This window comes from Amblyraja radiata, chromosome 16, assembly GCF_010909765.2.
Source record: "Amblyraja radiata isolate CabotCenter1 chromosome 16, sAmbRad1.1.pri, whole genome shotgun sequence".
Classification (NCBI taxonomy): domain Eukaryota; kingdom Metazoa; phylum Chordata; class Chondrichthyes; order Rajiformes; family Rajidae; genus Amblyraja; species Amblyraja radiata.
The window spans coordinates 14,471,932-14,499,167 of NC_045971.1; the positions used below are offsets into that span (position 1 = coordinate 14,471,932).

The following is a 27,236-nucleotide window of genomic DNA, read 5'->3' on the forward strand; positions in this document are numbered from 1 at the left end:
AGAGAGGGAAAGAGTGGAGAGTATAAATTTGCAGCACCAGAGTAAGTACGGATATAAAAAAAGTGCAAGGGCCGCAATCAGATAGATTGGGTGATCGGAAATTCATCCCTAGTTTATAAGAAATGCATTTGAGAGTCTGATAACATCAGGGAAAAAGCTTTTTTTTAAATCCAATTGTGTGTGCTGTCAAGCTATTGTATCGTCTGCTCATTGGGAGAGGGGAGAAGAGGGAATGACAGGGCTGTGAATGGCCCTTGATTATCTTAGCTGTTTTCCAGAGATGGTGTGAAATGTAGATGGAGTTGATCATAAGGTCATAAGTAATAGGAGCGGAATTAGGCCATTCGGCCCATCAAGTCTACTGCGCCATTTAATCATGGCTGATCTAACTTTCCTTCCTAACCCCATTCTCCTGCCTTCTCCCGATAACCCGTGACACCCATACTAATCAAGAATCTATTTATCTCTACTTTAAAAATATCCATTAACTTGGCCTCCTTCTGTGGCAAAGAATGCCATAGATTCACCACCCTCTGACTAAAGAAATTCCTTCTCATCTCCTTCCTAAAAGAATGTCCTTTAATTCTGAGTATGACCTCTGGCCCTAGACTCTCCCACTAGTGGAAACATCCTCTCCACATCCACTCTATCCAAGCCTTACACTATTCGGTATGTATTAATAAGGTCCCCCTCATTCTTCTAAACTCCAGCGAATACAAGCCCAGTGCCGTGATACACTCACTCATTATGTTAACTCACTCATTTCTGGGATCATCCTTTTTTTTTTTCTTTTTTTTTTTAATTTATTTTTATTAGAAGCAATTGTACACGGATAAATCGCTCGGCATCTACAATTATACAATTATTGTACAGCTTCATTTTTTTCAAATTTTATCATAACAAACACACAGTAGACAGAGAACAAAAAACAACAATTAAAGAAACAAAAAAAAAAAAAATTAACAAAAAAATAATATATATTTTTTTTTAAATCAAATTTAAAAAAACAAAAAAAAAACAAACAAACATACCCAAAAACATATCAACAAACAATAAAAACAAACAAACAAACAAATAAAACAAAACAAACCAAAAAAAAAAAAAATAAAAAACCCGAGTGGAGGGCAGCCAGAATATCAGTCAGAGTGCAAGATTAAAGTTCGCTCAGATTAAAGACATAGCAGCAAAATAAACAAATCAGACAGTTATGCCTCATCAAGCAATATCAAAAATGGTTTCCACACCTTCAAAAAATAATTTTGTGAATTCCCTTTGTTAAAACGAATCTGTTCCATTTTAGCAATAGAAAGCATTTCGTTGAGCCACCTCTTGAAACATGGGGAGAGTGGAGACTTCCAATTCAGTAATATTATTTTTTAGCTGCAACCATACCTGCTCTAAGAATCTGCTTCTGGTGGGAAGGAAGGGCCCTTGTATTGTCATCCTTTTAAACCACTGGACCCTCTCCATGCGTATGAGCAACTCTACTTCTGCGCCACTACTTCTGCGCCACACAGTGCGCTGACAGTTACATCAGAGGAAAGATGCGATAAGTTTGCAGAGGGTGCAGATTTATAAAGATGTTGCCAAGATTGGAATGTTGTAGCTTGGAAGAAAGAGGGAATAAGCTAGGATTTTCCTTGGGTCAGAGGAGGCTGAAGGAGAACTGAATTAATATGTGGAAGGGTATGTTCTAATCAGGACTTTGTGGTTCTGCATCTCGAATCACAAGGTCCCCATTGAATCACGGGACAGTAATGGGGCAAAACCCGGGCAAATGAAGTTTAATGTGGGAATGTTTGATGTTGTGCATTGCAGTCATGGGAATGAAAAGGTCAATTATGAAATGAGACTGCAAATGAGTGACGTACAGGGAGATCTAACTGTTCCAATGCATGAATCACATAAAGTTAGCAGGCGGGTCCAACATAGTTAAGACGGCAAACAGCATTGTGGCCTTTGTTGTAATGGGTGCCTGAGTTTTAGAATAGGCAAGTTTTGTTCCAGTTGTAGTTAGTGAGGCCACATCTTGAATACCATGCACAGTTTTGGTCACCTTACCTAAACAAGGATATAGTGGCGTTTTCCTCCAGTCCTTCCCCCAACCTGCACGCACAATCCAAAGTCCCCACACACTCACTTGCAACTACTGGTCAGCACACAAAAATCAAAACTGTTGATACTGCAAATTTGAAATAAAAGTAGGAAATGCTCGAAATGCTCAGCAGGTCTGGCAGCATCTATACAGAGACAGACTTAGCTGTGCTGGGTAGCTCATACATTCTCTGCTTTATCGGGAGGGGACATGTTTTTGAGTGGCTTCAGCCAGCTGGATTGCAGCCGAGATCCCACCACTGGAACAGTGGTTGTCAGAGGCTGAAACATCAGTCCAGCAATCCCAGGTGTAACACTCACAACCATCAATCCCCTTGTATCTTGCACAAGAGACCAACTATCTCTTATAGTCCAGTGCATTTCCTACATGATGTACAATCTTTTTCACATTTCCCTTACTGTGGCAACACTGTTACTTTATCTCTTTCCCTTTGTCCTTCATGCCCCATTAGAGGTACAGTAGGCCAGGAATACTCGCAGGAAGGCCTCAGTAACAAGATGCTCAACCCTCATATAATCAGCAGCAAGCCATGGACCACCATTAAACCACCATTAAAGAACACACACAGTCAATTGCATTAAGACATATTGTTTGCATCCTGCCTTCAATTAAAAAAAACACATCATGGTACAATGTCAATGTTTGTATCAAAGTGTCTTCATTCATGAAATCTCAACTCATGTACAAATCCTATTGTGTAAGTGGAGTTTGTGTTGTTGCCAATGGTGGAAACACTCAGCTGGTCAAGCAGCATCTCATGTTAGAGACAATAGTTAATTTTCAGGTTAAAGACTAAGGATATTGGTTCTTGGAATGTGCCCTTCAGTGGGTCTTCAATTTGTACAGTGAAGTCTAACACTGCAACAGAGACCGGCTGTTAGTGTAAAGTTGAATAAACAGTCCCAACGGGTACCTGGGTTGATTTGGCAACTGTGACTATCTTCTTCCATGGACTGTCCTCGCCCTATGGATCTTTGGTCAGCCCGGGTAACAATATAATTCAGAACACTACTCAAACTATGCACAATGGGTCAGCCAACATGTCTATCTTCAGGGTCCCCTGTCCACCTATGTCAATTGGAAGGCAGACATTTTACTGTTACCAACCTGGATGGTACTTGACACTCAGTCAACAAGCTTCACTTAACTCTCATCATTATTTTTTTATACGTAATGCACTAACACTTGAAACCATTCTTGCTTTGGAGTCCCTGTGATTTTCCTCCTGTATTTATTCCTTTCCGTAGTGGTGAGCAATCCACAGTCTTGGAGGAAAGGTTAGCTTCGGAACATCGGAATAACACTGTGGAAGTCACCACCCTTCAAAGGGTGTAAACGATTCAGCTGTACTATTGTGGTGGTTGCTATGATGACACAATGCAAAGCACCAAAGCGGCAATTGCACTTACATCCAGAAAGGGCAGGAATAGTCTTGCCTTTCCTCACACCCATGGATTACTTCTGAGATAAGGCACTTGTTAAATGCCCATCATTATCAGCAGATGTTGTTGCTTTACTGCAGTCAGCTAATAGCAGAATCCCAAGGCCATCGATCTTCTTTATTCATTCACAGGAGACTGACTGTCCTTCATATTCCAGTACATTTCCTGCATCCTGCGCTCAAGTCAACAACGCAGTGATTTAGTGAATGTTGTGGGGAGGGTTTTGCGCATTTCCTTTGTTGTGCACAGTAGCTATCCTCTTAACGACAAATTATAGGGTTATAAGGATGGGCGCAGTGAAGAGAGGCATTCAGAACTAACAGGTTTTGCAGCAGGAATACCTTGACGTGGAGATTTCCACAATACTGTTCACAGTCATGTTGAAGGCACTTAATGCAAAGGGTGGAAGGATGAATTCCTCACACAGGGTGGGGTTCAGCTGTGAAGCAACAACAAAGCACATTGCACCTGAGGAACCTCCAGTAGTTCTGCATTCACGCTCCGAGCCGAGGCATAAGGAAGGGAGCTGTGACATAAGGTCGTAGGGTCAAATCAATTCTCAAATCATTTCTATTTCTCCCTCCCCTCCTTCACAAGTCATTACCCCATCTCCTCCTCATAGTCTGCATGCACACACCATCAACACAATTCCTCTCTCAAATAGGCGCAGGTGGTCTGTTACCGTTGGGTCTTTGTTACATGCCAACGTTGGATTTCTTTTCAATTCATTTTTGAGTTCTACCTCTTTAAGCCCTCCCACTCCTCCATTCCAATTATTCAGCTTGGACCCAGCATTGGACTGATGGGCTGAATGGCCATCTCTTATATCACAATAATAACTAAGTTCTAGGAGTTGCTGGCACAGGCACCATTTATTGCCCGTTCAAAAATACCCTTAAAATGGAACAATACAATACAATACAATAATACTTTATTAGCCAAGTATATTTTGCAACATACGAGGAATTTCATTTGCCAAGTCAGTCATACAAAAAAAAAGCAATGGAACATGCAAAATACATTTTACCATGAACATCCACCACAGTGACTCCTCCACATTCCTCACTGTGATGGAAAGCAAAAAAATGATTCAATCTCTTCCCTTCTTTGTAACATTCGAGCCTTCCGTTGACGGAACGATCTTGACTCCCATAGCCAGCGGCGTTTGGGCCTTCCGCATCAAGGCGATCAACTCCCGCATCGGGGGGATGTCAGCTCCCCCGCGCCGGGCGATCGTACTCCGAGTCGGGGCTTGTCGAACCTCTGCGTCGTTCGAGCTCCCGACTCGGCCTCTCCTGGGACTCTCGATGTAAAGTCCGCAGGCAAGGGATCGGCTCAGATGTTAAGTTCGCACCCCGCGGTGGGGCTCAAAGTCAATCCAAGGAGGCCTCCAGGTCCATGATGTTAGGGTGCAGAGCGCCCGGAGATACGATCTGGAAAACATTGGCATCTCCGGCAGGGTAGGAAATTGAAAAAAAGGTTTCCCCCGACCCCACCCCCCATAAAACAAACCAGAGAACATTTACACAAATTTTTTAAACGCACTAAAATTAACAAAAAAAGACAGGAAGACTGTTGGCGGGGCTGCCAATCGTGAGGCGCCCCTGGTGGTATAAGTCCCTCTAGTGAAGGTGTTCCTATAAGGTTGCCTAAGGAGCAGTTAGATCAATAAAGAAGCAATGGTGATATATTGAACATTGAGCAATCATCAGCAAACATCTCCATATCCACCTCATGATGGAAGGGGATTACTGATGAAACAGATGCAGGTGGTTGAGAATGGGTCACTGGCTGAGCAACCCCTCCAGTGATGTCCGGCCCTGTGATAATTGATCTTCAACAACAACTTTGTGTCAGCTCCAAGTCCAAGTGTTTTCTCCTTGATGTCCATTGACCTCAGCTTTATCTGGGTAAAGTTAGTCTGAGAGGCAGAGAATTCAAGGCACAAGGGAGGAGTGTTTTAATGCAGGAGTGCGTAAAGTAAAGTAGTTGAACTCAGGGTGGGGAATACAACTACGACGCCGTTGCCATGGACACATACAGTAGTTGAAAGATGGGTAGGACGAGCAACTCAGCATTCCAAGGCACAAAACCTTCAGCTATGAGGTGAAATATTAATCAAGAGGTCCACTACTATTATAAAGAGAGGGGATATCAAAGAAGGTTCTTAAAGTGAGGCTATAGGGTTGGAGCTTAGAAATTTAAAAAAAGGATGATCGCTTTTCTGGGGCTATACAAAAGGACTCATGACTCATGACAAGAGATAAAGGTGGCTTAAAGGTGAATAAATTCCCCAGGGCGTGGTGAGATATATCCTGGGCTGCTATGGGAGGAAAGCAAAAAGAGTGCTGGGGCTCTGAGAAAAACTATTCAATGCTCTGAAGCCATGAATGAGATCCATTGAATAGAGCACAGCAAATAAGCCATAATTATCAATGAAAGGTGGCAAGATAAAGCCAGGAGTTTAAGTTGGTCTAACATGAATGAAAACTCATCGCTGGATCAAAGAAGTTGGAAAGTATGGAGGAGCAGTCCAGCAATCCCTGAAGGTGGCAATCCAGCTACATAAGGTGGTGAAAGAGGCATAAAGGATTCTTGTCCCTATTAGCCAGGCCATAGAATATATGAGCAGGGAGGGGCAACTTTACAAATAATTGTGTAACCCACAGCCAGAGTACTGTGTTTCATTCTGGTCTCCACATAAGTGAAGGATGTGATTGCAAATGGAAAGGGTACGGAGGAGAACTACCAGAATGTTGCTTGGAGAATGTGCTCCAGTTATGACTAAAAAAGGATAGGCTAGATTTGTTTACCTGGGAACGGAGAAACCTGAGGGGGAACTGGTTGAGGGTACAAAGCTATGAAGGGCTTAGATAAAGTAGAGAGTAGGAAACATATTCTTTGCAGTGTTTAAAATTGGAGAGCATAGGTTCAAGATGAGGGGTAGGAAATTTAGAGGAAATGGTGGAGATGGGAACTCTCGTATTTAAGGAGTGTTTAGATGGGAATTTGAACCACCATGCACAACAAGCTGGTGGCCACTGGGATAGATACTGGACATGAATGCAAGCACAGACTCAGCGGGCTGTAGGACTCTACAACACCACAGACAGCAGCAGCTAAAGAAGGCTGCTCTAACATCACCAGGGCAATAAGGCCAAATGATCATCCAGCTAATGACTGAAAGGGAAGCTGGCAAGTGGCATAGCTGGACAATTCCACGGAGGTGCAAATGGTCGATAGCTAATCCTGGGGTCAAATGTACCACTTATGTTGTGAATAGTATTGGTCAGTGTCAGAGATATGCCAGTGAACGGGTGAATGAAATGCCAGAGAGTGAACGAAATGCTGGTGAAGGAACATAGTTGGTGGCAGGAGGCAAAGACAATTACTTTGGCCTTTCCGTTATTTAGTTGGTGGAAGTATTTGCTCTCCCAGGGCTAGAGGTTAGATGGAGGCAAGGGTAGGGTCAACGCAGGTGAAACTGAAATACAGAAAGACGTTGTCAGCAAATATGTGGAAGCTTTGGGATAATGTCACCAAGAAGCAGCCAACTGGTAAAACAATTGGAGAAGTCCAAGGACAGAAGCTTGAGGACAGTGGGAGGATAGATGGATTGGGTCGGGCTGGCAAGGGTGGTATGGTCACAGATAAGGGGCGGCATAGTGGTGCAGCATGTTGTGCTGCTACCCCTCAGCACTGATTGGCCTCCGATTGAAGAGATGCAGCAGTCCCTACTGTTGGCGTTGCGCAAAAAGAAATGACAAGGGTGTTGAGTGAAGCTTGGAAATGTGCATGAGATCATGCACCACGCTCCAGTGACAGAACCACCCAGGGACAGAAACGCAGTTAGTCAACGAGCCAAAAACTGGTTCTCCCAACAAGAAAACAAAAGTAACCATAACACAGCTAGCACCCTGCCCCTTCTCACAAGGCATCAGTCCTTCCGCACCTTTTTACACATTCAGCAAGGGGTTTGAAATGAAGACAATCCACAAAGTGTCCTGGTGAATTCAAAATAAATAGGAAGCCTAATGGGCCTGTCCCACTTACGAGACTTTTCGGTGACTGCCGGCACCTGTCATGGGTCGTTACATGTTGAAAATCCAGCGGCGACCAGAACAAGGTTTTACTCTTTGGGCGACTGAGGAGACTACTCACGGCCACAAGGGCAATACCCCACGACATGTCGCGGGGTGAAGCCTGTATGATCGTAAGTAGTCGCCCAAAGAGTCGTACCTTGTTCTGGTCGCCGCTGGATTTGCAACACGTTGAACATTTTCAGCGACCTGCAACGACCTATGACAGGTGCTGGCAGTCGCCGAATAAGTCGCGTAAGGGGGACAGGCCCATAGGTTCTCAATGGTTGCCCTCCTCCACAGGTGTAAGAGAGCCCGCAACACCGTTTTTGAAAAACAGCAAGAGACCTTTCCCGGTAATCCTACCCAATATTAATCCTTCTATTGACAACCTGAACACAGACGCAATGGTCATCATCATGTTGATGTTGCGGTATCTCACTGTGCACATTTGAACTGTTTGGCTTCCTTCATTACAATAGACATCGGCTATACATTTGTGGGAAGGAATTGCAGATGCTGGTTTATGACCCAAAACATCATAAATTCCTTTTCTCCAGAGGTCTGAAGAAGGGTATCAACCCGAAACGTTGCCAATTCCTTATCTCCAGAAATCTGAACAAGGGCATCGACCCAAAGCGCCACCTAATCCTTTTCTCCAGAGAAAAGTCTGAAGAAGGGTCTTGACCCAAAACGCCTTTTATTCCTTTTCTCCAGAGAAACGTCTGAAGAAAGGTCTTGACCTGAAATGTAATTATTCCTTTTCTCCAGAGATGCTACCTGACCCGAGTTACTCCAGCATTTTGTGTCTATTATTGTCTATAACATATTTGGCACATCTTGGGTTCTTGAGTATAAAACCAAGACTTTCCTCCTGTTGTCCTTATGAAACGTGATTGACAGTCTCTTGTCCAGAGACAAGCCCCATCTACCACCACCTCACCATCTTCACAGCTCCATCATTCCACAGGGCCACAATAACGTGACTCTAGGACCCTTTTGTATTGGCTGATTGAAAACCACAAGGGGCACCGTACGATTGGCAGCCTCACCAACAGTCTGTCTGTTTTTGTGTCTTTTTTTGTTATTTTTAGTGAGTTTTGAAAGTTTGTTTTAATGTTCTCTGCTTTGTTTTATGTGGGGGAGGGGGAGGGGGGGAATCTTTTTTTTCAATCCCTTACCGTGCTGGAGATGCGTTTACTTTCTGGGTCGTATCTCCGGTCGCTCTGCGGCCTAACATCTTGGAGTTGGAAGCCCCCTTGGAACTGACTTTGAGCGGGGGCTTCCCCCCCCCCCACCCCGCCCGGATGCAGGAGTGATCGCCCTGACGCGGAGGGCCCGACCGGGAGTAAGATCGTCCCATCAACGGAAGGATGAGGCCCCCGACCGCAGGAGAACAAAGAAGGGAAGAGATTGAACTTTTCGCCTTCAATCACAGTGAGGAATATGGAGGAGTCACTGAGGTGGATGATTATGTTAAATGTATTTTGTGTGTTCCGTTGCTTTTTATTTGTATGACTGACTTGGCAAATGAAATTCCTCGTATGTTGCAAAACATACTTGGCTAATAAAGTATTATTGTACTGTATTGAAAAGCCTTCGTAGGCATTATAATCCCTTCCCTTGAGCTCTAACTGTTCGCATTCTTAATTAGTTCTGCAGCTCTCAGCACACAGTTGTGCACAATAACATTGGAGGCTGCATCCGCTTCATCTTCAACCTACATCCCACGTTCCCCTGCTGATATTGGAGGCTTTGATGCGTTTACCCAACTGTTCGTTTACAGATAAACACCCCTCCGGCTGAAACATTTACAGATAATGTGCAATCATTGCGTTCACAGGCTGCGTCACTAAATCAGTTACAGTTTGTTGAATTGAATTGTACAGTGAGTAGTATCTCACAGTCATTGTTGAGTGAAGATTTTATACTGGCGAGTCACCTACAGAATTGTTCACAACAACCAGTCAAACCCAAAGTCCCTCCCAGGGGCTGCACAGTTGTGCACTGGTAGAATTGCTGATTACAGTGCCAAATACCCCGGTTCGATCCTGACTATGGGTGCTGTCTGTATGGAGTTTGTACATTTTCCCTGTGACCTTGTGGGCTTGCCCCATGTGCTCCGGTTTCCTTCCACATTCCAAAGACGTGCAGGTTTGTAGGTTAATTGGCTTCTGTAGTGTGTAGGATAGAACTAGTGTTCGGGGATCACTGGTCAGCATGGACCCGATGGGCCGAAGGGCCTTTTTCCAGGCTGATTAAACTAAACTAAGTTACCACCTAAGGCAACAGAGTCTGTTTATGAATACCTTGTGTTCTCACAGTTTGTTCTCCGTCAATGCTCTGTTACTAAGCAAAGGGATAGTTTTCCCTCTTTTGATTTTGCAAACATATTAATGAGCACCTACAAGATTTCACAGGAGAATAAAATCATAAGAGAACACAGCAGGGGAATGCTATTCGCTTTATCATTGCTGACCCTTAACCTCAATGCCACTCACCCCATATCCCTTGGTTCTCTTAATATCCCCAAATCTAACAATCTCTATCATGAATGTACTCAAAAACTGTAACCTCACAGCTCTCCTGGGTAGAGAATGCCAAAGATTCATCACCGAGTGAATAACTTTTTCCCCCGTCCCTGTCCTAAATGGCCGACATGGTCTTGAGTCAGAGACTCTTGGTGTTAGACTCACCAGCCACGACATCAACTCTGCATCTACATTGATTTGAGATCTACAACTCTGCATCTACATTGAAATGAGATTTAAGATAAAATCAGAACATGTGGAATCACTGAGCAGGTCAGGCAGCATCAGTGGAAAGGGTATGAGATATAAAAGTGTGATCATAACATGGTAGATTGAAAGTAATTTAGATCAATTCAAAACCTTTCTTCCCTGAAGGCCCTTAACTACAAGACTCTCATTTAATTCTTTCTCATTGCACAATTCTGGATTGAAAATAATCGATTCTGTGGTTGATTCCTCAACGTGACTCAGTGTGTAGTGCTGCAGCCTCACTGCACCAGTGACTCGGGTCCTGACCTCTGATCAAACCAGATTGGAGTTTGCACTGTATGTGTGGAGTTTGCACATTCTCACTGTAACTGTGTGGGCTTCCCCAGGGAGATTCAGATACCTCCCATATGAAAAAAAAAAGATGTGCTGGTTGCTGCTGGTTAATTGGCTGCCCTTAGTGTGGAGGTGTTTGATGAGAGAATCAGCATAGTGTTACTGGACATATGTGAAAGAATAAATTTCAAGGGAATAGGATTACTGTTATAGCCAGCATGGGGTCAATGGTCTGAATGGCCTCCATCTATGTGATAAGGAAATCTTCCATAACATGATTGATTCATTCTCCACACTATTATTGTTAATTTGGTATTTTACTTCGGAGTCACGTGAGTGACTACGTGAAGAACCCCGCCAGGACGCATGCGTGTCATATCGCTACACGCATTGCAACGAGTCACAGCAGGGGGAACGACGTTCCCCTTAGCGGCAGAATTTGAAAGCCGGGAACAGCAGGTAAGGGGACTCTGCGTTCCTTCCACTTACCTTACAGGTGGAGGCATGGACCAGATCCACGAAGGCTGTGAAAAAGCTGGCGGGGGAGAACCGCGGAGTTGCGGGCAGCCAGCAGCAGCAGCCAACGGCACGCCAATCTCCCGAAATGGGAACAGCTGTGCCCGACCTCGCTCCCGCACCGGCCACGGCCGGGCGGTAGAGCGAAGCAAAAAAAAAACTAACAGAGTCGTTGACTCCGATGAGTCCGACTCTGAATAGCCGCGAGCGGCCAGTGCCCGTGAGCATTGGGGCTGGTTGGAGCGGCTTCAGGAGCAGCCCCGAGCGGCCGGTGCCCTTGAGCATTGGAGCCGGTTGGAGCGGCTGGGAGCGGGGAACAAGAGCAGCCGCGACGGCCAGTGCCCATGAGCATTGGAGCCGGTTGGAGCGGCTGCAGGAACTGGAGCAGGAGTGGCTTCAGGAGCAGCTGCGACAGCCAGTGCCCGTGAGCATTGGAGCCGGTTGGAGCGTCTGCAGGAACCGGAGCAGGAGCGGCTTCAGGAGCAGCCACGATGGCCAGTGCCGGTGAGCATTGGAGCCGGTTGGAGCGGCTGCAGGAAATGGAGCAGCCGCGAGTGGCCAGTGCCCGAGAGCATTGGAGCCAGTTGGAGCGGCTGTTGGAGCAAGTACTCCAAAGTGATAGGCTCCGGGAGATGGAGACTAGTCACAGTGGGCAGCTAGTAAGTCCTACAGCAGTACCTCTTGTAGGGCTGCACAGTGTTTCTCCCTCATCGGAGGGGAGTACAGGGGGTCAATTCTGGGCTGACCCTGAAGAGGGGTGCAGAACATACCCCTAGTGCACATGGGGTGCAAGGAAACCTATTGGACATGGTGTCCCAGTTTATTCAACCCGACCCAACTGGCCAAAACCTGGAACCTAAAATAGCTGCAAGTATCGACTACTTGTCATTCAACCAGCTATAAGGACAGGCATTATTGGACACCACAGCAAGACACTTACCACCAGGGAACTGCAAAACACTGAATGTTCCCAGTGTCAACCAGTGTATTTGAAAACATGTCGGAGCCTCAATCAGAGCCAGGGACTTGAAACTACAGAAAGTTCTGAAAGTCCTAACAGCGGGAATTACGGTTTTCGCCCGCACAATAAACAAAAAAGACATGACACAAGATCACCAGGATGCACTGGCTTTATTTTGCGACTACCAATACGAGTAAACAGTATTAGGAAAAAGTGCCATCCAACCGGCTTTAGACCCTAATTTGCAGGCCTATGCAAACCTGGAACCTCCAAGCCACCAATATTACTATTTGGAGGTAACTTATCAAAACAGGTAAAAGAACTTGACGAAGAGGGTAAAACCCTGGGGCTCATTAAAGCAACGTCTAAAAACTACTTCAGCCAGAAAAAGCACCCCTACGCACCACCAGTCGGCCAAGACAAACCGGTGAAAGCACAAAGGCCAGGAACACTCAACATCAGTCTTTTTAGGCCATGGCCCAGACCGGCCTTCCTGGGGAATGCACTAACCCTCAACACCGACCCAACTACAGATCCAGACACCGGCGCCTCAACGTCCACGGAGGATGCCGAAAAAGTAACAAACCTACCAATAGTAACCATGGAGGTAGGTGGGTCTGGTTCCTTATGAGGTTGGTGAGAGAGATATTTGGATATCAGCTACCTACTTACCAGGTAAACTAAATTTAGTGGCAGTCAACAGGTCACGCAAATTCAATGAAAACACTGAATGGATGTTGGATAAAAATGTATTTGCTGAAATTACAGCATGGTATGGAACACCAGATATCGACCTATTCGCATTCAGGCTCACACCAGTTATCGAATTATGTTCATGGGAACCAGAACCTGGGGCAGCGGCAACAGATGCATTTTCGCTGCATTGGGGGATATTGTTTATTTATGCATTCCCTCCTTTCTGCCTCATCAGTTGGGTATTAAGGAAAATACAGCAAGACTCCGCGTCTGGTATTTTGATAGTACCCAATTGGCCTACTCAACCATGGGTCCCGGTGATACTCGACATGGTATTAGAACCATGCATCACCATCCATCATAGACTTAATTTACTGGTTCATCCCGCAACAAGGGGAAGTGACCCATGTCATAATTATATAAACTTATTAATTTGTAGAGTTTGAAAGCACCTCTACTACACCTGGGACTGACGGACCGAACAGTGGATATTATTTCAGCGGCCCACAGACAGTCCACCAAAAAACAGTACTTGGTGTCATCAAGAAATGGGAAAAGTACTGTCACAACAATAACATCACCCACAGATCTATGAACATCCCGTCCGTTCTGGAATTCCTGGCAAGCCTCCATTACGATGAGAGGCTCAGTCATAGTGCCATCAACTGCGCCAGAAGTGCTCTATCAACATACCTGTGGCAAGGAACAGAGCGGCATTCTGTTGGGACACACCCTGGTAACCAAACTCATGAGGGGCATTTTTAATGTTAATCCCCCAAGAACCAGGTACTCCCAAATATGGGATGTGAGCATTGTACTGACCAAGTTAAGAAACTGGTCTCCAGCTACAGCTCTGTCCCTACAGAAACTGACTATGAAAACAGTCATGCTGATGGCCTTGGTCACGGCACAAAGGGTCCAGTCACTACAGAAACTAAGGCTGGACAACATGACTATTTCATCTGGAAATTTAACTTTTCACATCAATGAATTAGTCAAACAGAACAGACAGGGGTCAGCAGGCCTAAAAACAGAATTCAGGGCCTACCCGACAGATGATCGTCTCTGTATTGTAACACACTTACTATTATATATGGAGTATACTAAGATCATCAGAGGCAAAGAAATGTCACTTTTAATCAGCTACAAACAGCCACTCAAAAAAGTGACAGTCCAGACCATCTCTAGATGGCTAAAACAGGTCCTAATAAAGGCTGGAGTAGACACTAGCATTTTAAAATCTCACTCCACCAGGGCTGCAGCTACATCGGCAGCTATGAAGTTGGATGTTCCTATGGACCAAATCCTCAAGACAGCAGGATGGTCAACGGAGAAAACTTTCCAACGATTTTATAACAGTCATTGAACCTGGAACATTTGCAGAAACAATTTTAAGTTTTGTAATATAATTTTACCCCATAAATAGGGGCTATAATTTGGTGTTAATATATTTATCATTGGGTTTTCAATATCGTATTGATGTCTAATGATGTTAACACTATTCTCCCCATAATCAAGGCAGATGTGATGCATGGACTCATTTCCACGGCATGAAATCACAGAGCTTTAAAATCTTCACGTAGTCACTCACGTGACTCCGAAGTAAAATAGTAAGATTAAACGAGAACTTACCAGTTTGAAGTTTGATCGTTATTTAATGAGGAGTAACGTTGAGGGATTACGTGCCCTCCGCTCCCACCCTTGAACATATACTCAACTGGTATATCTTCTCTAATCTTACTATGTTTAGTCATTACAGTTATCTGTGATTTCACACCGCTGCTTTGAAGAATGACACGCATGCGTCCTGGCGGGGTTCTTCACGTAATCCCTCAACGTTACTCCTCATAAAATAACGATCAAACTTCAAACTGGTAAGTTCTCATTTAATCTTATAGATAGATAGATAGATAGATAGATAGATAGATAGATAGATAGATAGATAGATAGATAGATAGGACAGACAGATAGATAGGATAGATAGGATAGATAGATTATAGAGATTAAAAAAAACTATAATTAATGTATTGCCCCATAGAACAATGAATAAATGCACAAACTGTATAAAACTGCACATTCTTGAGAAATTAGTCAGCATAAATTATCTAATGAAAGATAATCAAGGAAATTCATCTTGAGGAGTCATTCTGGGTGAATCAACCAGGCAGAGCCACCTAATCAACATCTGCTGACCAATGAGTAGAATGTTCACATTGGTGGACTGAGATAAGAACACAATTAGCTGAGACCAATAATTCCCAGGCATTCAATACTAAAAAATAACCAAAACATTGAAGAATTGCCAATCACAGGTTATTCTTCATGCTTCATTGTCTGCAAAGAGGAAAAGTGATGGATTTTTTAAAGTTTACTTGATCACTAAACCTGTAGTGAGAATATGAATGATAGAGTTACAATTGCAAAATTGAACCATGTACCTTAGAATTCTGATCAAAGCCATTTGTAGCAAACAGGTTCAACTTGATTTCATTTATGGTTAGAATGTAAACACACCTACTGATGAAAAACATGAAAGTATTCTCCAGTTTACCACGCCTAATTGATTCCATTCCTGCAATTAACAAGTTCAATGAGAATGGGCTGAATACATTTATCTAGCAGTTATTTCAATAGTAGCCTAGAACGTTTGTTAATGTCAGTAGAATCTAGAGCAATTTCACAGAAAGAGACACAGAACTACTTCCTTGGAAACCTAGATTGAATGGACTGGCAGATTACAATGACCTGTCAACAGATCTATAAATCACTCTGAAACTACATGGAAATCCATGCTTCAGTTTGCTTCAGTTGCTACATAAAACTTGCATTCAAGCTGTGCCTTTCATGACCTGGTGACATAATAAAATACTTTATAGCAAAGTACTCTAATTTCTGAAGTGTAATTACCATTGTAATGTTGGCAAGCAGCCACAAGTCTGACTATAGTAGATTCTCCAGAAGGCAATAACAGCAGTCATCAGTTTTTAATGATGGTCAGAGCCAAGTATTATCCAGAGCGTTCTCCCACCCCACTCCCACCCCAGCCCCTTAAGGGCGAATGCAGCGCCGGAGACCCCGGTCCGATCCCGACTATGGGTGCTGTCTGTACGGAGTTTGTACATTCTCCCCGTGACCTGCGTGGGTTTTCTCCAAGAACTTCGGTTTCCTCCCACACTCCAAAGACGTACAGGTTTGTAGGTTAATTGACTTGGTATAAACGTAAATTGTTCCTAGCGGGTGTAGGATAATGTTGATCTACGATAGTGGGATCGTTGGTCGGTGCGGACCCGGTGGGTCGAAGGGCCTGTTTCCGCGCTGTATCTCTAACTAAATTAAACTCCCGATTCCTCTATGACTTATGCCTGCTCAGTGGCCAACCATATTAAATCACTTCAGTCTGAGTAATCATGTTCTCCAGAGAACCTGACCCACTGAATTACTCCAGCACTTTATGTTTTTTTTTTATAAACTATAATCTGCAATTCCTTGTGTCTTCCTATTAAATCATTGAATCGGTTCATCTTTCCATCTTCTAGCCTCGCGAGAATACAAGCCAAATTTAAACAACCTGTTACAGAGACGTTATTTACCCTGCTGGGGGAATCCAGAAGGAAGGATAGTTCTTGACTCTCCAACAAGTGGAAATAACTTCTCATTGTCTTTCAGTCAGGTTCTTATTTATTTTGATAAGACCTCTCTTGCTTCTAAAGCCAAGTAAAAACAAGTCCAAACCCTTCAACTTTGGATAATTCCTTATCTCTCGTTCCAATGGAAGATAATACCCTTGGATCAACACACCAATGAGAAGCAGAATCCATGGAACTCTGACCCTACTGGGGAGCAATACCTTCATGGGATTGAAGTCTAGTGAAATACATAGACTAGTGAAAAACACAGACTATAATAAGGAGCATTGGCGATGGGACCAGACCCCAATGTCCCAGAGTAAGGGTAGAAGTAGACAAGAGGTAGCATCCAGAACACAGACATCAACATGAAACATGGAACCCAAACTCTACTGAGACATGGTGTTCATTCAACTGAACATAGTGAATAGCAATGAATGCAGTGTCTGATCCCCAATATGAGTGATCCTGAACCTAAGCGCCTTGAGTATTCTAGAAAGGCGCTATATAAATCCCATCCATTATTATTATTATTAAGCAAAGACTCCAGAATTGAGAGAAATTTAAAAAAGAATTAAAAGTGCATGCAAGACTACTGCCGATAGCAACATTGAAAGAAGATTGAATAGTGTCTCTCAATACAAAATCAGTAATATAGTTGAAGAGGTATTTTTTTTTTGGTGATGGGGCAATTGCAGGAAAGGAAGACTAACTCTGAAGAAGCCAGCCAGTCTGTCTGAAGAAGAGTCCCTACCTGAAGCATCATCGATCATTTTTCTCCAGCGATGCTGCCTGACCCACTGAGTTACTCTAGCACTTTGTGCCTATCGTCTAGACTAACTGGGGATTTATATGAAGAAATATGCAGCTGCAACCTGAAAAGTTCCCACTATGTTATCATATTCTATGAATACCAAATCCTTTTATGTTAACAAAGACATTTCATTTCTAAAGCAAGAGGTAGCACCTGAATAGCGTCCACTGCCTCTTAGTACTGCACTCCCGCAGACCACCACAATAGCAAGTAGATAAACACTGGCAGCACAGAAATGTAACTTTGGTAAAAATAGTTAAATACTTACATTGACTTTGAAGTTAGAAATCCAATAGTAATGTTCCGTGTTCTCTCAGTGAACTATTTGCTGTAAACCAGTTTTGATTCTTCTAGTTTCACATTACAGACAGCTCAGACTTTCCACCTCCAATCAGATTTTGAAATAAAACTGGGCAGGGAACAGCCGCACAGACAAGGTAGCGGTGCCGTCCCTCTCTACGTAAATCCCAATGATCACAATCATGTACAGCAGCGCAACCTTTACCTCATCCACACCGACACCTCAGAAGTGGCAACACCCCATACACACCAGAGTCGCAAACAAGGGAACATCATTGCAAAACTAGGGAGAAGTCCTTTAAAACTGTGGGGCATTGCAACATCTTCTCACAGAGGATGATTGCCCTCGGGAATTCTCGACCACTGATTGTTGAAGGCATTTAATGAGAGGGTGATACATTTTTGAAAGATCAACATGTGGAAGGCACTCTGGGATTCATATAGATGAGGAGATGAAGCCTAGGGTAGATCAGTCATGGTCATGATTACAGAGAAAGTTTGAACAAGTTAGGTCTTTATTCTTTGGAGCGCAGAAGGTTAAGGGGGGACTTGATAGAGGTCTTTAAAATGATGAGAGGGATAGACAGAGTTGACGTGGATAAGCTTTTCCCATTGAGAGTAGGGAAGATTCAAACAAGAGGACATGACTTGAGAATTAAGGGACAGAAGTTTAGGGGTAATACGAGGGGGGACTTCTTTACTCAGAGAGTGGTAGCTGTGTGGAATGAGCTTCCAGTGGAAGTGGTGGAGGCAGGTTCGATTTTATCATTTAAAAATAAATTGGATAGGTATATGGATGGGAAAGGAATGGAGGGTTATGGTCTGAGTGCAGGTAGATGGGACTAGGGGAAAATAAGTGTTCGGCACGGACATGAAAGGCCAAGATGGCCTGTTTCTGTGCTGTAATTGTTATATGGTTATATGGTTATATTGAATGGTGAAGGACCAAGCAGCCTATTCCTGCTATTTTCTGTTTTCTATGTTCTGCTCCCTGGCCTATCCCATCTAACCCCATACACACACCAGCCACACGTCCCTCGAACTTGCAAAAGCACAGCAACACCCATGCCATCTCGACTCAGCCAATGGACACCAACTGCCCTGGTCTATTCCAGCCCAGCCCACGCATGCAGTAGTCGGTTACTGATCTGTCCTGGTTAACTTCAACACACCAGCGGTCAGTCTCTGCTGTCATAGCACTACAGCAGAGAAATATCCCCAATCCTTTCCGCTCATCACCTTAATTTCATGTTTCTTGTATTGTGTGTTTTATGACTGTTGGCTGATCAATTTCCCTCCTGGGATAAATAAAGTTCTATCGTATCGTATCGTACCGCATAAGCCATTCAGCCAGCCGACCATATACATGCCCACCGTTATTTACTCATCTACACCAATCCCATTTACCAGCACTTGGTTCGCAGCCCTCCATGCCTTGGTGATTCAAGTGCTCGACGATGCTTGTTAAATGTTGTCTGAGTCTCTGTCTCCAACACCTTCTCGGACATTGTGTTCCAGACTTCATTCACCTTCTGCATGCAAAAAGGTCTTCTTCAATCCCCTCTAAACTACCTCCCCCTTACCTTAACATATGTTCTCTAGTTATTATATACACATTTATATATATAAATATACATAGAAAATATAAACCTCAATGTATTAAATTTTCACAGAGGTTCTTCTGCCTGATCTCCCTTGTGTTTTGCTTGGACAGATTAAAGGCCTGCTATATCTACAGATCCAGGCTCCCAGTTCTTTCCCAACCACAACACCAAGATTATTTATACACAAACTTTTTTTAATTCGTATTCTATTAGGTGAATTAGCAGAAAGAGAAACACTACCTGTCACAAATAAAAAATGATACATGGTGGTCATGCAATGTGTTCTATTGTGCATTACCAGACTTACCGGTCCTCCCAGCATTTCTAGATACTGCCTGTGGTTTTGTGGCAGGTTTTGATTGTAAATGTAAATAAAATCAAAGTCACATGTAGAAGATTTTTGTTTGCTGAGGGAAAAGGATGTCAATGTCAGTTGGAAGCACATCTTGGCTCCATACCTGGTGAGGCCCAGGAGGCTTATTTTTTGCTACCCCGTTTAGTGGCTGCAGACTGTGACACCGTCAAGATGGAGGGACTGCACCACCTTTGCCTTTCCCCTGAGGCTGCGGCACAGCAATTCCATGACCAGGCGAACCACCCATGCAAACCTCCATGAGCTGAACTGGCCCAACTAAGGAGGCTTGCCACACGCTGGCTCCACCTTCACCGGCCTACCTCGGTGTGGAAGTTTTGGATCTTGTGGCAATGGAACATTATCTAATTAGGAGCCAGCCAGCTAAGGACCAGCGTGCAGTGGCACAGCAGCCCCCCCAAAATGTATGAGGAGATTATTGACTATGCCGAAAGAGATTTGATTAGATTAGATTAGATTCCTTTATTTGTCATTCAGACCTTTTGGTCTGAACGAAATTTCGTTGCCTGCAGTCATAAATATAATAATAAACAACAAAACACACAATAAACACAAATTAACATCCACCACAGTGAGTTCACCAGGCACCTCCTCACTGTGATGGAGGCAAAAGTCTTAAAGTCACTGTCTCTTCCCCTCCTTATTCTCCCTCTGCGCTGAGGGGATCCAGATCTCCGATGTTGTTACCCCACTGGGCGATGGTAAGTCAGCCCCACGGCTCAACCGAGCTCCGCGGCCCGGGGTGGTCGAAGCTGCCGAGATGTCGCCCTCCAGTCCAGCGGACGCAGCTGTTGCCGCGGAAGCTCCGTAAAAACAGGCACCAGCCTGTGGCCTGCGAGCTCCGACGATGTCGTCCACTGGCCGAGCCCCGGATTCAGGTCGCCGCCGCCAGAACGCCGCCTCAGCCACCGGAACGCCGCCTCAGCCGCCGGAGCACCGCCTCAGCCGCCGGAACGCCGCCTCAGCCGCCGGAACGCCGCCTCAGCCGCCTGAACGCCGCCTCAGCCGCCGGAACGCCGCCTCAGCCGCCGGAGCTCCGCCTCAGCCTCCGGAGCACCGCCTCAGCCTCCGGAGCACCGCCTCAGCCACCGGAGCACCGCCTCAGCCACCGGAACGCCGCCGGAACGCCGCCTCAGCCGCCGGAACGCCGCCTCAGCCGCCGGAACGCCGCCTCAGCCGCCGGAACGCCGCCTCAGCCGCCGGAACGCCGCCTCAGGCGCCGGAACGCCGCCTCAGCCGCCGGAACGCCGCCTCAGCCGCCGGAACGCCGCTTCAGCCGCCGGAACGCCGCCTCAGCCGCCGGAACGCCGCCTCAGCCGCCTCAGCCGCCGGAACGCCGCCTCAGCCGCCGGAGCGCCGCCTCAGCCGCCTGAACGCCGCCTCAGCCGCCGGAACGCCGCCTCAGCCACCGGAGCACCGCCTCAGCCACCGGAGCACTGCCTCAGCCACCGGAACGCCGCCGGAACGCCGCCTCAGCCGCCAGAACGCCGCCTCAGCCGCCGGAACGCCGCCTCAGCCGCCGGAACGCTGCCTCAGCCGCCGGTGTACCGCCTCAGCATCGAGTCGGGCCGCCCTCACCGAAGCACTGTCTCAGCCCGAGTCGTGCCGCTGCCACCGGAATGCCGCCACAGCTCCGAATTCAGCCAGCCTCGCGTTGTGAGACCTGGCTGGCTCTGCCTCCGGAGCCTTCAGGTCGGTCGCAGTTGGAGGCCGCCAGCTCCGCCATTAGGCCTCAGTGCAGACGGAGGCAGAGGAGGGGGGATACGACAGAAAGAGTCTCATTCCCCGGAAGGAAGAGATAGAAAACCATGTTTCATCCCCCCCACCCCACACATAACACAACCTAATAAACCAAAATTTGACTAAAACAAGACAAAAAAAAACAAAAACAAAAAAACCCCCAAAAAAAGTAAAAACAGACGGACTGCAGGTGAGCCGCAGCCGTTCAACAGTGCCGCCACTTCTGGAAAGCGCTCGAACCAAACGAGCCATACGAGCCATGGCTCAGGGTCCCCACATGGGCAAAAGCCACTCATGGCTTGTGAGAGGATTGTGAGACCCCGACTGACCCAGCCAGCAGACATGAGCACCTCACATGATCAGAACCTGAGGATGAGCCCGTATAGACAACCAAGGCCCCCCCCTCAACCCAGTCCAAACGGTAGTGCTCCCTCTCTCTCTTCTCTCTCTCTGTTTCTCTCTCCCTCTCCCTCTCCCTCTCCCTCTCCATCTCCCACTCGCTATCTGTCTCATTGTCTCTCTTTGTCTCCCACCAGGGCACTGTCATACCATCCAGTAATGCCACTAATCCAACTCGCTTTAAAAACATTCTTATAATACCTTCACTTTCTCCTTAAACTTGTTTTCCAACTCACCGGTTTATATTATAGATATGATTTTATAGATATTATACATTCCCTCTGATACTTGAACACTCCCAATGAAGCTTACCTGATTGGCATCTTAATATTCCTTCGGATCAATTGACAGGACAGTAGTATGGCAAAAATGTAGTTTACCTTATATAATTTAACTTGCACATAAAAAAATCATGGTAAAACCCGCAAATCAAAAGGCCCAATCATGTATGGTTAACTATATGGATAGGAAGAATTTAGGATATGGGCCAATTCCAATTCCAATTCCAATTCCAGTATAACCAATTGGAATTAGCTTAGACATGCATCTTGATTCAAGATAGACAAAAGTGCTGGAGAAACTCAGCGGGTGAGGCAGCATCTATGGAGCGAAGGAAATAGGCAACGTTTCGGGCCAAAACCCTCATCAGACTGATGTCGGGTGGGGGGGGGGGGGGGAAGGAGAAAGGAAGAGGAGGAGCCAGAGGGCTGAGGGAGAGCTAAGAAGAGGAGGAGACAGCAAGGGCTACCGGAAATTGGAGAAGTCAATGTTCATGCCGCTAGGGTGCAAACTGCCCAAGCGGAATATGAGGTGCTGCTCTTCCAATTTTCGGTGGTGCTCACTATGGCCATGGAGGAGGCCCAGGACAGAAAGGTTGGATTCGGAATAGGAGGGGGAATTGAAGTGCTGAGCCACAGGGAGATCAGGTTGGTTAATGTAGACCGAGCGGGGGTGTTCGGCAAAACGATCGCTAAGCCTACGCTTGGTCTCACCGATGTAGATCAGCTGACATCTAGAGCAGCAGATGCAATAGATGAGGTTGGAGGAGATGCAGGCGAACCTCTGTCGCACTTGGAACGACTGCTTGGGTTCTTGAATGGAGTCGAGGGGGGAGGTAAAGTGACAAGTGTAACATCTCTTGCAGTTGCAACGGAAAGTGCCCGGGGAGGATGTGGTGATGGAGGGAAAGGAAGAATTGACCAGGGAGTTATGGAGGGAGCGGTCTTTGCGGAAGGCAGACAGGGGGGGAGATGGGAAGATGTGGCGAGGGTGGGGTCAAGTTGAAGGTGGCGGAAATGACGGAGGACTATTTGTTAGATGTGACGGCTAGTGGGGTGAAAGGTGAGGACTAGGGGGACTCTGTCCTTGTTACGGGTGGGGGGGGTGGGGAGCGAGAGCAGTGTTACGGGGTATTGAAGAGACCCTGGTGAGAGCCTCATCTATAGTAGGGGAGGGAAACCCCCGTTCCCTGAAGAATTAGGACATTTCCGATGCCCTGCTGTGGAACACCTCATCCTGGGAGCAGATGCGGCGTTGGCGGAGGAATTGGGAGTAGGGGATGGAGTCCTTACAGGAAGCAGGGTGGGAAGAAGTGTAGTCTAGATAGCCATGGGAGTCAGTGGGTTTATAGTGGATGTCGGTCAGAAGTCTATCACCTACGATGGAGATAGAGATCTTGATTCAAGATGTGGTCCATAGTGTTTTGTTGCTGATGTAGGATTAGAGTTGTAGCAGGTCAGTTCATGAACCTAATGGTTGTTGGAAAGTAGCTCTTCCAGATCGATGGTGTGGGACTTTAGGCTTCTGTGAGTGACTCCTACCTGTCTTTCCACTGGATCTGGAGGGTTTTGTAGAGCAGGCATTGAAGATGTTTTCACGGTGCCTTGACCTGCCTGCTTTTGGTGGTCCAGCTTGCAGAAACATATGGGATCACTGCTGTCCAACAGACCACGGGTTTTACATGGGTCTCAAGTACTAAAATAATGGATAGTACCTGACACACAAAGGCAACAAAAGCATCATTTAATGATGAATTCCCTACAATCAGTCGTAAGTCGCTCTAATCTGTTAGACTAACAAAAAAAGGGTAAAAAATATTGGTAAAAGCAATTTAAGTCTGTGGTCAGATAATGAAAAGTGTAAGTTGAGGTGTGCCTTCTTCCTTGTGATTTAGCGAATAACATTGATTCAGATACCAGATTATTTTCAGTTGTGCAACTTGGATCAAGGGAGCAGTACATGCCTGCCCTCTGGAGGACTACATGAGTAAGTGCCACACTCAAACGGAACGTGGTTAGAAGTTATTGCAGATTCCAACTGAAAATACAAGGTGAAGAAAGATACTTGGGTCACCATAGCCCCATTGGTTTGGGCCAATAATATACATAGAATCTTTTAGGATTCTCCTTTAACTAAGTTGTCAGCACTACCTCGTGTCCTATTTCTTTCCCTCCCAATCTCCCTCTTTTGAGGTGTTATAAGGTGTCATCAAATATCAATATGGTTCTTATATGGATATGGTTATCCAACCTTTATCGCCAATTAAAGTTTGAGAACCATGAATCATTCAAAATATTTGGTTAACACTCTTTATTAAATCAAGTCAATAAGAAAATAAACCATAAAACCTTCATGTGCTGTAACTGCGACAGGGATACCAAATACACTCACATATCAGGGACTCCTTCAGGATCAACCCCACAAACTCCATTTATTGCATCATCAACATGTTTCATTACAATAGATAGATGTGAATCCCACACAGTGCCCTGTTTTATAGAATGCCATCAGGCTGTGCAATCAGCTGGTGATGTACTCAACTACTACCATTGGTTATCCAGTCCTTGAACGGCTTTTGTTTACTGCACTGAGCAATTTTCACAGATGAAATTTCATTAGCTTCTATACTATTTGATTCCTAAACATTCCCAACGTGTTTGTAAGACAAGTCAATTAATATGACCATCTCCTCCCCTCCATTAATGCCTCACTGCATTCTTGTGATATTTTGGCTGCTGAAGCCCCCCTATATGATAGCACTATATTCCATTACAACCACTGTGGTGCCAGTCTTTAATATGGGGCAATCTACTTTATATTAATAGAGGGTTACTGTAACTAATTTTCCTGTTCCTGTATTCATCGGGCAAAACGCCAAACCACACAGGCATCGAACCAAACCCTTCCATTTAAGAATTGAAACCAGAGACCCACTGATATAAGGGTTAGGTCTCCAGATAAACAGCAAGACTGATAAACATTTACTTACAAACATAATTTGACACTGACACGGACTTTGACCATTTGCTTTGAACTGGTAATGGGGAGAAATGTCTGCCTCCTGTTCCTGTCTTAAAAACAAACAAAGTAATGATTCATACATTTCATACATTTGAGGAAGACAAATATTATCGTCAGTATGACGTAGGTACTAAGGATTATTTGCATCGCAAAGATGGACTCAGGATCGGTGAAACTTCTGTGTTTCCTCTTTGCGAGGCCGACCAACAACTTAATCCCAGCCACCATTTGTCCTTGCCGCCAACAGTAATAAGTCCCAATGTCATTCAGCTGAAAGGCACGGATAACCAGATGATTACCATGATCAATATACAACCTCATGCTGCCGTTGACACCCATCATGTACTCCTGCCTGTAGAGCTGTCGGTGCCCCTTGTCCCAGGCTACAGCTTCCTCTGCTCTAGCCCCTGGACAGGCGAGAATCAAAGGTTTTGCAATGACTTGGAAGTGGGTCTGCACTGGGACTTTGGGAATCTTTTTACTCTTGTCATTGGTAAAGCCAAACAGGTCAAAGATGAACTTCTGCCCTTCAACGGAGGGGTAACTTGTTGCGCACGGCGTGAAACAGCTTCGTACCAAGATCTCCGTTTTTCTCTTCTTCAGGATGTACCGGTATCTGAGGGGGACTGCAGCAGAGCCACAGGAAACGATGTCAGGCATGGCCTTCTTATACCTGAAATAGAGGTAAGGGCTGCGGAAGTAACACAAGCCAACGCGTCGTTGCTCCCCTCTCACCCCACATCGATCACATCTGGTCCAATCCCAGTACAACGTAAAGATCTTGTAGGTCTTAGTCTCCACGTCCAGTTGAGGCTTCAGCTTCCCCTCTTGGAAGCTTATGTGTGCTTTTTTATAACTCTGCACGTCAATGTCATAACCATAAAAATAATCACCCTTCACAGAGCCACACATATAATGCCCCGAATCCTGGGGGCGGGAATTAAAGACAACCAGGCTGAACATTAAGATACTGAACCGTGAACTAATTGCCGATCCAGAAGGTAATTGGGTAGTATCCAAGATCTTTGTTCCATTGAAGTCAGTCAGTACTCTTGTGTGTCCTTTGCCCAGTTTCTCCTGATAGTACCAGACAACTGATCTCACGTTCTCGGGCTTACAGAGGCATGGTAGCTCAAAGGTCATATCAGCCAGATAGGCAGCATTCAGGAACATTAAGAAGGCAGGGCAGGACTGTATCTTGAATATATCTTCTTTCTCTTCAATTACAAACTCACTAGCATAAGCGGACAGAGCCCACAGAATGGGCGTAAATAAAAGAACAAAGTGTTCAGGCAACATTTTCTCAGGGTCTGATCAAATCTGGCCACGGACTGAATGGCAAGCTCGTGAAGTCCACAAAAAGCTGTTGAGTTCTAGAAGGAACGTCTTTTGGTTCTAGAACTCTGCCATTGTGAATTAAAGAACATGCTTTGCCAGCAGGGATTCCGGAGGTGGCTCGGTGTTCACATGCCAAACAGATCGTGTATGAACAGGGTACACAAAAAAGCTGGAGAAACTCAGCGGGGGCAGCAGCATCTATGGAGCGAAGGAAAAAGGCAACGTTTCGGGCCGAAACCCTTCTTCAGACTGATTGGGAGTGGGGGGGGGGGGGGGGGGGGGGTGGGCGGGGAGAAGAAAGGAAAAAGGAGGAGAAGCTCGAAGGCTGGGGGATGGGAGGAGATAGCAGGAGGGCTGAGGAAGGGGAGGAGACAGCAAGGACTAACAAAATTGGGAGAATATGAACAGGGATTCAGTGAACCACAGAGGTGGGATGGACAGGCATCACTCAGTGGTACACAAAATTGCTGGGGAAACTCAGCGGGTGCAGCAGCATCTATGGAGCGAAGGAAATAGGCGACGTTTCGGGCCGAAACCCTTCTTCAGACTGATGGGGAAAGAAAGAAGGAAAAAGGGAGGAGGAGGAGGAGCCCGAGGGCGGGCGGATGGGAGGGTGGGAGGAGACAGCTAGAGGGTGAAGGAAGGGGAGGAGACAGCACAGGCTAGCCAAATTGGGGGAATTCAATGTTGATGCCATAAGGACGCAAGGACCCCAGACGGAATATGAGGTGCTGTTCCTCCAATTTCCGCTGTTGCTCACTCTGGCAATGGAGGAGACCCAGGACAGAGAGGTCGGATTGGGAATGGGAGGGGGAGTTGAATTGCTGAGCCACCGGGAGGTCAGGTAGGTTATTGCGG

The 27,236-nt window shown here is 45.7% G+C and overlaps 2 protein-coding genes across 5 annotated transcripts in view; both read right to left on the bottom strand.

Moving 5' to 3' along the window:
• Positions 1–17,818, bottom strand: part of LOC116981930 (peptide transporter 3-like) — a 68,292-nt gene extending 50,474 nt beyond the window's left edge. The window contains exons 1-3 of one of the 4 annotated variants that reach the window (XM_033035152.1): positions 17,593–17,818; positions 3,900–3,997; positions 3,526–3,817 (exon numbers count right to left, since the gene is read on the bottom strand). The gene's annotated coding sequence lies outside the window, so the exon portion shown is untranslated. Of the gene's footprint in view, positions 1–3,525; positions 3,818–3,899; positions 3,998–10,360; positions 10,365–17,592 lie in introns of those variants that run through there. The other 3 variants (XM_033035153.1, XM_033035151.1, XM_033035154.1) reach the window with 3 other exon arrangements.
• A 7,273-nt stretch (positions 17,819–25,091) lies between these two features.
• On the bottom strand, positions 25,092–26,339 carry fam187a (family with sequence similarity 187 member A). The gene has a single exon (XM_033034781.1). It carries the CDS (start codon positions 26,337–26,339, stop codon positions 25,092–25,094), a length of 1,248 nt encoding a protein of 415 aa, XP_032890672.1.
• Positions 26,340–27,236: the final 897 nt, after the last annotated feature.

What these genes read in the sequence shown, in the direction of transcription:
- fam187a (XM_033034781.1), bottom strand. Translation starts at nt 26,339, where the DNA reads ATGTTGCCTGAACACTTTGTTCTTTTATTTACGCCCATTCTGTGGGCT.